Source organism: Rhyacophila brunnea, unplaced genomic scaffold (assembly GCF_057557595.1).
Source record: "Rhyacophila brunnea isolate RB1 unplaced genomic scaffold, BYU_Rbru_1.0 scaffold_9, whole genome shotgun sequence".
NCBI classification, from domain to species: domain Eukaryota; kingdom Metazoa; phylum Arthropoda; class Insecta; order Trichoptera; family Rhyacophilidae; genus Rhyacophila; species Rhyacophila brunnea.
This window is the reverse complement of record NW_028233361.1, coordinates 24,752,688-24,770,179: the sequence shown is the minus strand read 5'-3', so window position 1 is coordinate 24,770,179 and position 17,492 is coordinate 24,752,688. Positions and strand designations below refer to the sequence as shown.

At 38.5% G+C, this 17,492-nt stretch overlaps 2 protein-coding genes across 2 annotated transcripts in view; one reads left to right on the top strand and one right to left on the bottom strand.

The window, feature by feature from the left end:
• The window catches only part of LOC147063424 (tonsoku-like protein), a 35,800-nt gene extending 33,328 nt beyond the window's left edge, over positions 1 to 2,472 (bottom strand). Inside the window, exons 1-3 of the mRNA XM_085959888.1 lie at positions 2,313 to 2,472; positions 1,715 to 1,972; positions 711 to 876 (exon numbers count right to left, since the gene is read on the bottom strand). Of these exons, the coding sequence (XP_085816014.1) occupies positions 711 to 876; positions 1,715 to 1,972; positions 2,313 to 2,325 (437 nt within the window). The 5' untranslated portion in view covers positions 2,326 to 2,472. The remainder of the gene's footprint in view (positions 1 to 710; positions 877 to 1,714; positions 1,973 to 2,312) is intronic.
• A 5,205-nt stretch (positions 2,473 to 7,677) lies between these two features.
• LOC147063423 (tyrosine-protein kinase Src64B-like) overlaps positions 7,678 to 17,492 on the top strand; it is a 289,724-nt gene continuing 279,909 nt past the window's right edge. The window contains exon 1 of the mRNA XM_085960121.1: positions 7,678 to 7,969. The gene's annotated coding sequence lies outside the window, so the exon portion shown is untranslated. The remainder of the gene's footprint in view (positions 7,970 to 17,492) is intronic.

The following is a 17,492-nucleotide window of genomic DNA, read 5'->3' as shown; positions in this document are numbered from 1 at the left end:
CTGGGTATGCTATCAATGCAATCCCTGTCTACCCGAAGAGTGATTGTTCTTTTAAAGCATTTCTTTTTACTTCTTCGTGGGTTCATTTACAATCCGTATATACTGGCAAATATTAATTTTCATGTTCCCACCAATATCACTCGTAGCTCCACGGTCTTCAAGATACCTCGTCGCAGGACAGATGTTATGTTTCATGATGCTGTGTATCGTGCAATTAGCTTATTTGATGGTACCATAAAGGTTGATTTGTTTTTTATTAACTATAAAATGTTTGTGGACGTATTAAATAGGCTAAATTTATAATTGTATAAATTATCATATTTCATTAATATTTACACATGCTGTCTTTTTATTGTTATTTGTAATTAAGATATTTTTATACATTTGTATTTATTATGTATTATGGCGCATTGGCCAATAGCTGTAATGCCGTAATACTCTTTTTATATATAAATAAATAAATCCGGAGTTCGGCATTTTGCAACTCAGCTCTCCTGCTCTATAATCCGGCAGGTTTCACATTAAACTGCCAGATTGCAGAGCGGAGAGCCGTTCGCTCGACAGTTCGGTGCCCGACCTACAATTATTTCTTATAGAAATCTAATAATCCGGCATTTCCGACAATCTGGCAGAGGTAAAAAAATATGGGTACCGGATTACCGAGCGCCTATTGTATTGAGAAATTATAGAACTGATTACGTCTTTAATACCTTTCACAAATAACCAGACTTTTCATGAATGCTTTCTCGGCAGCTTTGAGTGACTTCTTGGCATCAGATTCGTCTCCGACACTCTGACCTTGTAGCAAAAATGTCCTTCCCAACGTGGCTAACGCTCTCTGCTCCTCTACTTTGTTGTTCATATCACGGACAATAGCTGCTCAATAAACAAACAACATAATTACAGTGATTGAAAAATGACAAAATGCGCTTCTAAATTAGAGAAACAAACATGTAACTTCTCATCTACTATCTGTAATTGTTTTCGTTTTCTATCTCATTTCCATGAGCGCTGGAAAACTTAATTCTCAAAGATATGATGATCCAAACGGCAACAGAGGTAGAATGGCTGCAATAGCTAATCGAGGATAATACTTTAAAACCGAAATCCAAAATGTTCACAAGTCTGGCTCAAAAAATATGGCTTTGTGTGCACAGGATCATTTTTCAAGTCTAAAAAAATTCTTCCACTGTTAACTTGTCGAGTGCACACACCGCACCGTGCCTGGCCCAATGCCATTAGAGGTCATTAGCATGTTATCAAATTGGGGTAATTAAGGGGTAATTAGTAGCTCAGCAGTGAATGTATTAATGTCAATTAATGACCCATTCATCCATTTGATAATCGAAAACTAAGAAATAAAACCAAGAAATTGTTGCAGATTTTCTACTGCACTTCTGACAAAATTTTAATTTGTTTGAGGAAGCGTCTATCACGCGTTCACAGACTTCATCTTTGAAGAACATTGGTTCTTGTCGGTTTACAGGAAGCCATTGACAAACGAATTTTGAAAATAGCCGATATACTGGATTACTTGTTAGGTTAGGTTAGGTTTTCATTCTTGAATTCATGAATTTTGCCAAAATAGGCTATGAAAATTGGCACGGTTCCCGACTGGCTTCCTGTAAACCGACTTGTAACAGAACATTGGTTATAACTAGTATAAAATTTACAAACGAATTACAATATAGGTATAAATTCAATGTCTCCTCACATAAAAACATCTCTTGATGTTTGAGAGCAAGCTCAAACTCAGCTAGAAACATGTACATTTCGCCAACCATTCTGTGTGATCGCCCAGTTTCCAATGTCAATCCCAATTGTTTATAAATTGCTGCGCTCTGTTTGTATTCCTTGAGAGCGTCATCGTATTTTGTCTTGCCATTGTAAAAATCTCCCAACTGCTGACATATTTCGGCTTGTGCTTTCTTGTTGGACTCAGTGAATACCCTGTTTTTCCGTCTCAGGAGTTCTACAAATTGCAATACATAATTTAAAATTAAACCTCTCGTATAAAGACCACCAGACACCACTAGTTCTACTTAGAAGTTGATTATTAGTTGAAAAAATATTGTACATGATTAAAGTGTTAAAGATTTTTTAGCCAATTCCACTACAATGTCTACACATTTATCAAATTAATATTAGAGTTTACTTTTTTGGTTTAGTTTTAGTTTCATTGGAGAATACTACCGATCTGTACATAAGGAAAATGAAATAAAAATATTATCAATTACTATACTAATCAGTACACAGCTTTGACAGCTTAGCAACTTTGCAAATTATTATATTGTAAACTCGATATATCTTACTTTGCTCATCCATTTTCACTTCGTTTTTGATTTGTTCAAATGACTTAGTAATAAATTAAGGTATCAAAGTCATAGTGGATTGTATAATGGTGGTATATTAACAGAATGACAGATGAGATGAGTGACAAGTTTGCGCCATTTTTGAAAGTTATTATGGACCATAGACTAATATACTTTTATGGACTATGGTGGTTTCTATTATCTTTGGTTTGGCAATTGAATACCATAAATAATTATTGCCAGTTCGTTTCTCGGTGGTAATTATTAGCTTTTGCACCGTCCTAGAATAAATTGGTAATTAGACAGTTCTGTGACAACGCTGGATAAATAGGTACAAAATTAGGATATATTTCTATAATGAAAATCACGATTTTCATATTTGCAAGATTTATTCCTAAATTGAAGCTCGTAATATTGTATAGTGAATTTAAATTATTCGCTATTGACTCTGAAGTCTCTTGAGATGTTGATCGTATTTTTTGCCTTGTGTTCTTTTGTGCTGGCCCCTTTTTACCCCCTTTTCTTCTCGATTACTTATCTCTCTCTAGTGTTTTTCCGGCTGGCAGGACTGACGCTTCTATCGTAGCGTACTTTGTCTTTGGTTATTCAATTAGTTGATTGTTTCCCTTTGTTCAGAAGAATTGTGAAATTTGTGCAATAATGGAGCATAATGAAGCCAGCAACATCGCGGAGGGAATAGCGATGGAGACCGACTCGAATGAGTCGGAATTGCTGTTGGACGATCCAGTGGGTGAACTGAGGGCAACAGTAATGTCACTGGATAACAAGGTATCACAGATTTTTCAATCTTGACCCAACATGGTCTACCTGCAGTGGTGCCTACTCCGCAGAGGCCGACGGTAAACATCGACTCTCCGGTAAGTTTTTTACGGCCACCCGCAAGGTCTGAAACAGCGGGAAAACCCAATAGGATTCCGTTGCCTGTATTTAGTGTCGTAGTTCAGGAGCCTGCTTTTCTGACGCCAGACAAAGCTCGGGTAGCGGAACTTACCAGGCTCCAACTGTTCGACACAGATAATTGGGCGGGGGTTCGCTACGCTGAAACCCGAAAACAATATTTGGCGACCCCGTGATGAGTTACGCCCCTACGATCGTTCATCGCAAACGATACATCTAATAGAGCGTACGATCGCCGGCCTCCAAAATGCGATACTCGCTCAAAATGAGTGTATTCGGGACGCGTTACAGCGAGTGGTCAACTCTGTCAGCGACCACACCATCGGTACGGCTCTTTTTGAGACGGTCGTAAAGGAGTTCGGGCCCTCTTCAGCACTCAACAAAGTGTCTGAGGACGTCACCCGAATCCTTTGTGGAAAACGGGCAGAGTTGGTTCAGACGAGGCGGAAGAAAATCCTCTCCGGTATAAAAGACACCTTCACCCGAGAGGCTCTTAACAAGATTCTACCTAGCGCCGAACATATCTTCAATAAAGATAAACTGGCGGGGTTCCTAGAAAGAGGTGGGGGTCGTGAGAAGGTCTCCCTCACCACGTTCAAAGGGGGACTCCTCCAGCATTTCCAAGAAATCTGGTAGGCCAAAGGTGCACCACCACCATTATTAAAAATAATAACGGGAACCCGTATTCCGTTTATAAAGAAACCCCCTCTAATAATGCCTTCCGTACAATTCCAGAAGGATTTCCAAACGTGATAATAGCCGGAGATAACTTCACAAATCACGGAACTGAAGAAATCGGAAGTATTGGAATTGGCAGAACCATCTCCGAGCTTCCTCTCAACCCTGTTCCTAGTAGGAAAGCAAGACGGCAGTCAACGACCCGTCTTCAACCTAAAACGCCTAAACTGTGTCCTACAACCAAGGCCTTTCAAACTGTTCCACCATTTCAAGGTCCCAACATTCCTGCAAAGCGAAGACTGGTTAGTAAAAATAGACCTAAGCCAAGCGTACCTACATGTACTGTGACAACCCCGTATGGTCCCCATTTGGGGATGTCTTTGTGTATCTTGAGAGGCCCGAATCGGTATCGAAGCCAACAAATAATAAAGCGCTGATTACGAAAATAAATAATAATAACAGAGCCGAGCCGGCAATGCCGTAGAGTAGATTATAATATAACCGTTGGAGATGTTGCAACGTCGCCTTCTTTCGCCAACGGCTCTCGTTGGAAAAAATCACAAGATGGCGCTCAGATCGCGACAAACAGAAAAATCGCGAGCACGCCGATTTCGTACGGATAAAATAATTCCGGTGCCTTAATTATCCACCTTCCATCCCGAATCCAGACGAAAATAACCAGATAACAAAACACAAAGTGACAGTTGAGAAATTTCATGCAAAATGGAGGGAAGTGATGGTACCTATAGCTATACAACATCGCCGATTTCTTCGGCTAGTTTACCAAGGAGAACTCCTTCAATTTACGTGCCTTCCGTTCGGACTGTCGGTAGCACCAAGACTGTTTGCCTCATTAACAAACTGGATGGCCGAACACCTCCGGGGAAAGGGTATGAGAATCGTCACTTACTTAGACGACTTTCTGATGGAAAATCAGTCCAGAGAGATTCTTCTGTCACAACTGACTTATATGATAGATTTCACGCAGGCACTAGGCTGGATAATCAACAAGAAAAAATCTTGTCTGATTCCAAGCCAACAGCGGGAGTTCTTGGGTATCACGTGGGATACTCACAACAATCGGAAATATCTATCAACAGAGAAGTGCACGTCACCACCTGCAATTGCAGATCCAAAAAGGCAGTTGGTCGGTCAGGCAGGCCCAACGCCTCCTCGGGCGACTCAACTTTGCAACCTTCGTCACTCCACAGGGGAGGTTGCATTGCCGACGTCTACAAAGTACGAGCGCTCAATTATCAAGGAGCTACCCTCACAAATCAACATCGATTCCACCACAAGCTCGAGAGGACATCATGTGGTGGATTCGAGCGGTGGGCTCCTCAGGAAAGATTCACAGGGCAACCTACAATCACTTCCTCACCATAGACGCAGCCGATTTAGGCTGGGGAGCGCAGTTAGACGAGTGCCACCTATCAGGTACATGGACAAAACGCCAATCCACGTGGCACTCCAACCGAAAAGAGCTGTATGCAGTACTCTCAGCCATACAACTCCGGGAGGAAACGCTCAGGGGATCAGAATTACTCCTACAAACCGACAACAAAACAGTGGTGGCCTACATCAACAACGAAGGGGGCACAAAGTCTGCAACCCTACTAAGTCTTTGCCGACAGATCCTGGAAATCGCCAACCAGGCCAGTATATCATTGACTGCACAATACCTTCCAGGAAAATACAACTGCGTGGCAGACCATCTCTCACGCAGCAAAATTATCCCAGAATGGCACCTAGTTATGGCGGCTACAGCTCCCCTATTTCAAAGATGGGGACTTCCAGACGTAGACCTGTTCGCGTCCAACACAGCCCATGTTGTCGCAACGTATGTCTCACAAAATCCGAACGATGCCTTCAGTCGACAGTGGGACTTCAAACTAGCCTGGATATTTCCGCTACCGAATCTAATTCCACAAGTATTGGCACACCTGAACATGGCAAGGGGAAAATATTTACTAGTGGCCCCATGGTGGAAGAAGTGTTTTTGGAGCGCAGACCTACAGCAGATATCACTGGAACCCCCCTACCCGATCCCGCACTTGGAGTCATTTCTAGTGGATACGGTGACAAACCATCCACCTCCACAAGTCCGGGACCTATCACTCCAGTAGTGGATAATTTTGGGTGGGCAGAGTAGTTAGTTTCTAGCTGGTCGGTAGAGGACAGATCACCTCTCACTTCCGTCTGGCGACCATCCACTTTGAAGACTTATAAACCTGTATGGGACAAATGGAAGACATGGTGCATGGCCAACACGATAGGCTATAATACCCCCGAGCCGATTGAAGTGGCTAGATACCTGGGTCGCTTATACAACAAGGAAGGTCTTTCATATAACACTATTCTTGTACATAAGTCAGCCATAGCTACCTTTTGCAAACCTATGATCAGTAAAGACATCAGTAGTAACATAGTAGTGCGTCATATGTTAAAAGCCATATCCACCCGCAAGACTAGACCTACAAAACCACCGATTTGGGATCCAAGAATAATCGTGGACTACTTCAAGAAAACAACACCACTAGTATACAACCTATATGAAGTTTCACGCAGAACAGCTATATTATTATTACTCGCATCGAGACGACGGGTTCATGACCTTACCCTACTCAGTGTAGCGGATAATGGCCTAGTCGATAATGGCGACCATATAATTTTAGTGTTTGGTTCCAAGACAGACACATCAAGGCACCGCCAATCTGGATGGAAATTAAGCGCTTCCAGTTGCCAAAACATCGATCCAGTATTTTGACTAAGAAAACTTATCTGCGTTTCCAATGAGAGAAGAGAAGAGGGTGGTAATATTCCGGCATTATTTATCTCGTCAAGAGGCCCCCCAAAACCTGCGACTCGAGAAGTCATCGGAAATTGGGTGAAGTCAGTACTCGCTGATGCAGGGGTACAGGAATCACCAGGCAGTACTCGATCAGCAGTCGCCTCTCTAAATTGGTTAGAGAACTACCCCATAGATGACATCCTGCAGAGAGGTAATTGGCGCCAAGAAGCTACTTTTAAAACATTTTACCAGAGACCGATAGACACACAGACTTCTACAGCGGGGGAACAAAATATGTTGACCTCTCTGTTCAGCCCGGTGCACTGAGCCTAAAAGCAAGTAGATGTTATACCTAATTCTCATGTTAGGTTCATCCACCTTTTCTTGCAGGATCTATCTTGCTTTACCAGGTGATAACAAACAGATATCTCAAGGGACTTCAGAGTCAATAGCGAATAATGAAAGGAGTTTTACCTACCATTAAAACTCTTATTATTCTTGTTGACTCTGAAGTCCAGAGAACACCTACCTGGTTTCCTTGAGACATATCAAATTGAATAACCAAAGACAAAGCACGCTACGATAGAAGCGTCAGTCCTGCCAGCCGGCAAAACACCAGAGAGATAAGTAATCGAGAAGAAAAGGGGGTAAAAAGGGGCCAGCACAGAAGAACACAAGGCAAAAAATAGATCAACATCTCAAGGGACTTCAGAATCAACAAGAATAATAAGAGTTTTAATGGTAGGTAAAACTCCTTTCATTTTTAAAAGTAATGAATGACTCAAGTGTCGAGAATCAAGTGTGATTATTTTATTGTTTCGTTTCTTTAGGTTAATTTTGTGACAATAAAATAAACGTATTTAGTTGAAGTGGCCTATCAGTCCTTTTGTATTTAATTTAAATTTTAAGTTTTATTAATTTATTTTAATCATAAAGAACAAGGAATACCGTATTGAATATATGGCAATGTCGTCGTTTATTATGCAAATGGCCGCTGGCGTTTGTTGGTGTCGCTCTGTCAGTAGGTAATCCGGTTCAACTCAAACAATTTAATTTATTTTCAAAATAATTATTTAATAAACTCTATACTCGTGCAATATCATTCTGTATACTCAAGTGTACGCGGAGTTTATATTTCTACAGCCATTGCTATAATTTCTAAGTGATAAGTTTTGTTTTTTTGTGTATGGACAAGTACTTTTGGAAGTGCTCACAGCTGTTATACCGTTATATTGTCATATCGGGAATCTCTTGTTGATGTGATACAAAGGTAAGCCTTTTTCTTAATATTACTACGAACAGTTCATAATATGTCTTTATTATTTAATTAACACATGCCTCGCCTATTTTTTTATTTACAATATTGTCTTTTATTATTTTTTAAGCTTTCCTGAAGTAAACGTCAGCGTCTAAGTACTACCTAAGTAGTTGTTTTCAAATGCATCACAAAGCCGACAATTCCCACTTCATTATTTTGATTGTAAATTGTACAACAGTAGCAATCTACTTTCAAATGAGTTTCTATATTATCATTTTAAGAAAATATCTCGCACTTGGAAGAAGTCCGATTTAAATAAATATAAGTAGGTACCTACCTACTTAAGTACTGTTACTTTGTGTAGCTGTGTAAAAATAAATTTCTAACAAATATAAATTAGTACCCAAAACCTAAAATTAAAAACTTATATGTACTAATCTACTTTTTAATAATTTCAAATGTTTCAAATTTAATATTCCTTCAATAATACATTATTTATAAAAGCCATACTATGATGTACCAACCGATCGCCAAAGATGTATCTCTTCTATTGAAATGATATTATGTAGGTACTTATATAAAATATATTACAACTTTTTTATAATTCAGGTTCCATGTATGCTCCTTCTCCGTAGAAAAAGGTTTTTATCAATCTTTTTTTATAGTCGTCTACAAAACATAACCATGGTTATAGTGTAGTGCAGCGGTCGGCAACCAACATATTACACTAATGCAGTGGTTCTTAACCGATGCACCGCTAGCTTGTTGCGAATGCATCGCGAAAAAAATTATAGAAGCAGAAAAATCCGCGAAATAGTGAAAACCGAAAAAATCCTTCGCGAAATCATGAAAGCCGAAGAAAGATCTAATGTCATTTCGATTTTGGCAAATCGATCGCATGCGTCTTCCATGGCCTCACAGGCTTACGTATTTGGACGAAGAATTGAGGTTAGGTATGTACATCAAATCATCATCATCAGCCGGGGTCAATCCACTGCTGGGTGAAGGCCTCCCCAAGCTTCTTCCAACTCCCTCGGTCCTGTGTCGTTCGCTGCCACGTATTTCCGCCGAACTTTACCAGTTTGTCAATCCAGCGGCTTTTAGGGCGACCCTGTGGCCGTTTCGTGCCCCTTGGGTACCACTGGATGACGGCATTTGTCCAGCGGCCGTCCTTTCGGCGAGCAATGTGCCCCGCCCATTTCCATTTCAGCTGTTTGGCAACGTCTATTACATCGCGTACTCCTGTCTGCTTCCTAACCCATTCGTTTCTCTTACGGTCTTTTCGCGTGATGTCCAACATACACCTCTCCATGCCTCGCTGTGCGACTCTTAGCCAGTGGACAACTCTCGTGTTGAGGGTCCACGTCTCGCAGCCATACGTGAGCACGGGTAGCACACATTGGTGGAACACCCTACGCTTAAGACACAGTGGTAGGTCACTCTTGAAGATACTATTCAGACGTCCGAAAGCACTCCATCCCAGCTTTGTTCTTCGAGAAATTTCATCGTGCATGCTTCCTTTATATCAAATATTCGACCTAATATTTCTGAAATCTGTAAAATCCGACAAGCTCAGGTATCACATTAATTGATTTTCACATCAAATAAATTCCATTTTGTTAAGGGTAATTTTACCTACAGTTTTTTCCGTATACTGTGTAGGTATATATATTTTCTATTAAACTAGATACCTACTTAAAAAATCATTAACAGCCGTGTCACCGCAAATCCGAAGAATCAATAGTCTTCCTCTGAAACCCTGTTCCTGCAGTATTGAGCCATCATTGCTGTGTCATGTCTATGGTATTCCTATTCACGTTCATAATAATAATAATAATATATTGTGTATTATAAAGATAAAAGCTCCTTCTCCATAGATTATAGAAGAATGTTTTTCTTTGCTATGAGCGTACATAAGTGAAACGGCAAATAATTTTTAACACTATGTGGAACGAAATTGCGGCTGCGTTGCCATTCGGAGAGGATAGTCGACCTGTTCGCACGTCAATTTCTTTTGTGATGGAGTCGGATGAATATATTCTTAAATCGTGTAAAGATGACTTAAAAACGTTCCGCATGTACTTGAAAAAGAAAACATGTCAATGAATATACTATTATTATTACGAATATAATAATAAACATAACATAAAAAGGACGTATGTTGATTTTTTTATGACAAATTATATTTCGTTCGGTTCGCGTCATTTGCACCCGCGACCCGCAATCCGCGCATCGCCTGCCTAGTCACGATCTTTTTAGAACATGCCTCAGCTGAGGTATATAGCCTAGAGTATTTGGCGCCAATCGATTTGTATTCGTTTATTATTAAATAACAATAATATAAATATATGTATGATACGCATGATAGAAGTATATTATAATATACCACATCTAATATGTATGTATGTTATACTCGATGGATTGTTGAGCTAATTTCAGACAAACTTTATTTTTATGCAAATATTGAAGGATGGTAGGTATATTATGATAATTATCGATCATCTATTATTAGTTGCGGCAATGGTTGCTGTCGAAAATAAAAGCCACCCCCAGTTAATTGAGACAGTGGCGCCGGCATGTCTCGAAATATTGTTTTATGAAAGCGATTTACTCAATTATTAAGCAACATAAAATGTATCATGGTAGGTAGTAAAAAAGTTCTCGGTCGGTCAAACTACACACATTCATGGTTCGCCCTTTAAGTGCAACTAGGTAAGTACTTATACTGTATAAATATAAATAATACATTTTCAACTGATTGACAACCGACACCAAATGTATTTTTTTTAACACGTGAGAGAAGAAAAAATATATTTTGATCGGCTCATTTTTAACTTCTAAATTAATCCCAAAAACTTTTGGTCTGCTGCTTCTAATGTACTTGAAATACGACCCGTTGGGTGAAGTTGCGACCAACCCAACCTGGCAGCCGTATTCGATCTTCGTGTGTACATACTTTCACCAGGGTCGCGCGATCTGTGTAGGTACTTTAGGACAGCGGTCCCCAACCGGTGGTCCCTGAGAGAATTTTGGTGGTCCGCAGAGTAATTTGAATATATTTTCAATTTTCGTATTTATTGAAAAGTCATTGAAACCAAAAATTCAACAGCTTGTTTCAAACAAGGAACAACAAAGATCATACTGATTATCTTTCTGTTACCTGTAATTAATCTTTTATGCACCTCTATCTCGACGTAGACTTCATATTAATGTAATAATTGTATTGAATATCTGTGTTAATAAGTTTATTTATTATAATTCTTTTATTGACATATCGAATTTTTAACAGGTGTGGAAAAATACGTGGTAGTGGTCCGCGGGATTCAAGATGTTGTGCTTAATGGTCCGCGAGGTCCAAAAGGTTGGGGAACGCTGCTTTAGAATGCGAACTTATTCCCATCCCCATACAACCGCAAGGTGTTCGAAAGAAATATGAATTCGAGACAATGTTGATGACTTGATGAGTAATGATGACATTGTGACAAATACGCTGGGGCCTTATGTTAGAACTTGCGAGTTGTAGTCGCCCGGTCGACATGACGTCACATGACATCATTGTGACGTACCACCAGAGTGATAATAGCATTCGAGAAAATAACGCTACTAAAATAGTGGCGTTATCCATTGTCCCCATACACAAATAGGTGTTTCAGCATAATAATATCTATGGTGAGCAGTGTGTGTGTGTTGGGCGGCTTGCCTCGAGCGTGTATTGGCTTACGTCACAATTACGTCATGTCGTCGGGTGACTTTATATCACCTTTTATAACATAATATGCCTGCTGGTGTCTGCACAGAATAGTAGTCTTCCTATGTCCGAATGTAATTTTACGTCAGGGTTATTAGTATTCTGTATTTAAAATTAGTATCATACTTTATTTCAATGTAATAAATTAATAATATATGATGTCGATAAATGAGAAGACAGTAGTTAAAGCTGATACTAAAAGTGGATTTCTTCGTTGTCAGTGGTGTAAACTGTAAAGGACCTCCTTGCGCAACTAAGCGTGTTTACGGCTATAACTCCAGTCGCCATAAACTCCTCATTACGGCGTATGCACCTGATAACAACGTTGTCGTTCGTGTTATTTTATTTTATTACGATCCCTGCGTGACCAAACGATATATTCCATATAAAGAAACTTTTCAAGCTATCGCCCTAACTACTTGTTCGGTGACCATTTTGTCTCTAATATGGGGGAACGGTCGCAGATTTGCAGAACCACACTCCGTTTAGTAAAGTTTATCCAAAGTTTTGCTTGAATTACGGCACTTACTCGGTCTCGTAAAAACAATGCTAGAAGTCTGTCGGACAAAATAAAACACTTTTCAAAAACAAACAGATCGGTTTATACTTACTTTATAGTTTAAACTTGAAATTGGTATTAAAATTTGTAACATTTGCCGTACACTAGAGATTCCAATCCTAATTTTCCCGACGAAAAAAGTGTTGCCTGGTACTGACATAACATGATACATACATATATGTAAATGTATACCAACAAAAACACACAAGAAATTTCACATTTAGTAGGTACCTAGCTATTCTAGCATCTAAGGCCCGTTTCAGACGGGACACCGGTGTCACGCTCGATATAATATAGGAGGCCTTTGTATTCGAATAAAGGGGCCTTTGTGTAATGTTTATGAACGCCTCAGAGCTAATGAGACAACGCATAATTTCGCGTTATAAATTAGAACATGGTTTCCCAAACTATGGGTTGCGACCCACCAGTGGGTCGCGAGCGAATATTGAGTGGGCCCTCGCCACTGTATACATGAATTAAAAAAATAGGATGTGATAAATTTGATATTTCATTGAGCTATTTATAATTCCTAAAAATTTAAATAAACTGAAGTTACGGAAAATATTGTGATAAAATAATAATAATTTGAATTGCCAATGCACTACAAATGTTTTGGGGAAGAGATGAAAAAGTTTGATTCGTTGCGTTGGGTTTGTAACCCATTTCAAGACGACTTGCCAACTAGTATGTCAACAAAAGCAAGTGAAGAACTCATTGATTTATCAGAAGATACGTCACTGAAAAATAGTTTTAATCGTAAACAGTTAAAGAAATTCTGGGTCTCAGTTGCTGATAATTATCCTTGCCTGTTCGATGAAGCTATGAAAGTCCTCCTCCTTTTTACTACCTCATCTCTATGTGAGGTCGGATTTTCTGCTCGAAATAAATTGGCTATATCAAACTCACTGCGATTAAAAGTAACTTAAGTTGAAGTTGATGCTAAAACTGTAATGAAGAAAAATAAGAAACAAATACATCCTTCCCATTGAAATAACTTTGTAAAAAAACCTTGCATGTGTAAGTATTTAAGTAATATTTTATTTTTATTTAAGTTGTGTTTCTTATTTCAACAGTCTTTCATTCATATAGCATATAGGTAACACTTATAAAAAATATTTTTTTTATTTCAAGTAGAACAAATAAGACAGCATTAAGTAGTTCTACGACTCGCCACTAGGGAATCTGAGCATTACCAATATTTATGCCCTCTTTTCTCGACAGCTAAGAGGTGGGTCCCAAGATTGAAAATTTTTGTTAGATGGGTCGGAGCCCAGTCAACTTTGGGAACCACTGAATTAGAAGATAAAACTGGCTGCGGTAATAAAAACAAGTGTATCGGCGGCTTGAGAATGTAGCGGCCGACGGAAAAGTGTACCGGACACGCGTTGACGCATTAGCTCTGAGGCGTTCATAAACATTATACAAAGGCCTCTTTATTCGAATACAAAGGCCTCCTATATTATATCGAACGCGACGCCGGTGTCCCGTCTGAATCGGCCCTAATATTTCCTTGGCTGATGATTTAGTATGAATGTTTTTACACTACGCACCTAGAGACTTCGTGAAATTTAATACATTACCTTTATATACTACTTATCCGTCTTCATTAAAGTGCACTTCTTTAGTTGACAATAACATGTCTTTTTGATAATACAAAGTAATCCCGACATCAAATTCAACGGGATACCGGTAATGAAAATCCCAATGTGGATCAATCATCAGTCATCACACTGAAATCATATGTTTTTTTTACGATTATTATATATTTTTTTTTTTATGGATGCTTTCAATTCTTAAGTTCGGATATTGCGAAAAATACAATGTAAAACATATTTTTGTCGATTGTATGATTACACTGACAGCAGACGACTGTCCGCAAAGTCTACATTTTGTATACTTACCTACACGCTGATTAGAGTCGTTACTTGCGACATCCACTGCGGTATCCTCCACGGTCCTCCATCGTTATTTTCTGCACTCCACAAATTCTGAGGGTCATTGCGTCCTATAGCTGTTCACTCCAACAAGTCGGAATCCTTCAGACGCTATGTATGCGTTTCTTTTACATATAGCAATTGTAATATTGTTCAATAAGTTAGTAACCTTCTTATGAAAACTATAATAAGTATACCTATTCAAGTCAATATGTAAAATTTATTAAATACCTAAGTAATGTTTGGTAGGGATGTTCAATTCTGTCAAATATATAGATTCATATAAGTAATAACAATTGCAATAGAAATCATTTTTAATAATATTAAAACAACTCATGTACTTACTTAATATCAGCAAACAAAAAACTTAACCGTTCCGAATTCTAAAATAACACTGAAAAAATATCATTATAGCGCCTGTGCACGTAGGTACATGGCAGTAATAGTGTATAAATTTTAAACTATCATTTCAATAACTGTTTACACGTTAAAGTGCTCTGTCTGTCCGTAAAACTGTCTCTCCAATCTCCTTCTTCAAGAGTAAGTGAGACGTGATGTTATCATTTTATAGTACTATTTGACAGGTCGTAAAAATCGGTTAACCTCAAAATGAGTCTCCGTGGTGTAGTTAGTTTTTTTCCCCAACAGGTTCGCCACTATCGTTATACTGCGCAGGCGCAGATCGAAAAAATCCCAACTCTCGCATAAAAATTCAAAAATTCAGAAGCTTCCGAACTTTTTTGATTCATGCATGCAATCATTGCAAACTGCAGGTAATACATGTTTACACGTACATTTTCTTGTTATGGCCGCGATAATACGTACTCTCAGCAGTAAATCCATTCACGTGTAAACGAGGTATTAGTAAGTTTATTTTTTTTGACCATGCCGTGTTTACCGAAATTGCTGGATAGTCGATAGGTACCATTTAACACTAATAAATGAACAGCCCCGACTGTCTTACGAATCGTCAAAAACTGTGTGCGTGTTAAACCTATGCGAATTTAGTGAAGAACCTATCCTATAGGTAAGTTGATTCAGTAGTCATTTCATTATTTTTAAAATTGTAAGTAATAATAATTATTAACTCTTAGGCGTAAAACCCACGTAATGCAGCAAGTGTGGCTCTCGCGCAAAATTTCACAAGTGGAGCGTAAATCAACGAAAATACAACGTAATCAAATACGCCAGCGCCCACTGGATTTGACGACGCATTATGCGCGCCCGCCCCATGAGTCATCATTTTTTGGCTTCTCGGCGATACGAATGAACGAACATACAACGTTTACATTCATTGAAAACGGCGAGCAAAATCATGCTCCTCGAAGCGTCGTCGATGCGACGGGCGAGAAGCCATTATTTAAGAACAGCGAACTCTTTGTTTAGTTATTGCGTGTCCGATTTTAATTACAAGCCCCAAAAAAATTTATAATATTTTTATTGCTTTGTTATGACTGTTATGAGAGACGCTGATAATAATAATTATTTTGTGCTGCTTGAGCCCCTTATTACATAGGTGAAGGGTAATGCGCGGGTGGGAGGGGGCCTACTCAGTAGTGAGCGCGTCGAGCGCTTTTTTGGTGGGCTTTATGCCTTACCTACACTGCCCATGGTTAACTATAAAAATACACATTTACAACGATGTAACGATTATTTATATTCAATTCGCTTGCGTTTAAATAAAATCGATTAAGTCGAGATCAAGAGTAAGTTTTAAAACAGAAAGGCTTCTCTCCATCACTTAATAAATATTATTAATATATACCTACCTACGCATACAAATAATGATGGATGCAGTTTTGATGCGTTTTCAGATACATAATACTTTTTATTTGCTTCTTTGACCATTGTTCAAATTAAAAATAATAAAGTTATTTTGGTCTAATTTGAACTTATTTCAAAGACTGACCGTTGTGTCGGTCTGCTTCTTACCTACTCATAATAATCGATTGTAATCACTGTAATCAGTAATCTTAAATTCCTAAGTGTTTGATAATCACGTAAACTACGTACTAGCTACTCATTTGTAGCTATTCCATATTATAATGCAGGGGTTCCCAACCCCGTGCCCGCGGGCACCATGGCGCCCGCGGAACGATTCGTATGTGCCCGCCACTATTCGACAGAGACAGAATTTTCACGCTAGACTGACACACGCAGAAAACCCGAAGTAAACGAACGCCACGAACTGAGCCAATGCAATTTGAATAATAGTTTTATTATTTTGAAAAATATTTGTTTATTATTTATTAATAAATTATGAATATAAGAAAATAAATTATGGGGAAATGAGAAGTTATGGAAGGAGTTTGTCGATTAAAAATAGGTGGTGCCCGCCACCCTACCGATATTTTAGAATGTGATTTAGAGTACAAAAAGGTTGGGAACCCCTGATATAACGTAAGTGTTATGCTCTTATGCAGTATTAATAAGTCGTATTCATTACATTGGAAGCATGCAACGAGAGAGTTAGTCGGTTTTTGTAGCAGTATCGTGTCGACTAAAACTTTTTAAAAGCATTCCCCGCTCGTATCAAATTTCTTTAATGCCTTATGTCGTTTTCTCTCTTTTATATTCACCATTTCAGTGGTGATGGGAGAATTAAATTTGTGGTAGCTGCATTTTGTAACCGCACACTTTAAAAACATTATCTATTCCCAGCTGTTTTTTTCCTTTGGCCAGGTATTATTTTTAATTCTGCGTTACATGCTATATCGACACATTTTTCATTTATGCTATAAATTTATGCAACTACCTATTCATTTACTTTCCTTATTTAGCTGTGTCATTCGAACCGGTTGTAAAAATACAATTCGGTTTGTGAACCGGTTGTCAGCATGAAATCAGTACGAAATATGTGCCCTATCTAATTCGGTAAACGCAATCAAAATCCTTGAAAAATAGCATTATGACGATGTACCCAACTGCATTAGAACTGAATGTAGGTATTACCGAAAATAAATGACTGATTTTTTCTCACCGGAGATGTATTTTTAAACAGTTTCCTCCTCTTGTGGCAAGTTTGGATTTCCAACCTATTTCATCATAGAATACTATCGAATTTTCAAAGCAACTATACCATAACTTAAATTTTTCATGCAGATATCTTCCAAAATATAAACCAATCGTTAGAAAATTAAAATGTGTATTCGTATTTATTAATTATTATGTCAGTAAGTGATTATTTAATAATTTAATTGTAAGAAACAAATTTAAATATTAGATACTTACCCACTTAATCTACAAAAATTAATATAGGTCGGGGATGAATTCGTCTCCCCTGAACTAATGGTC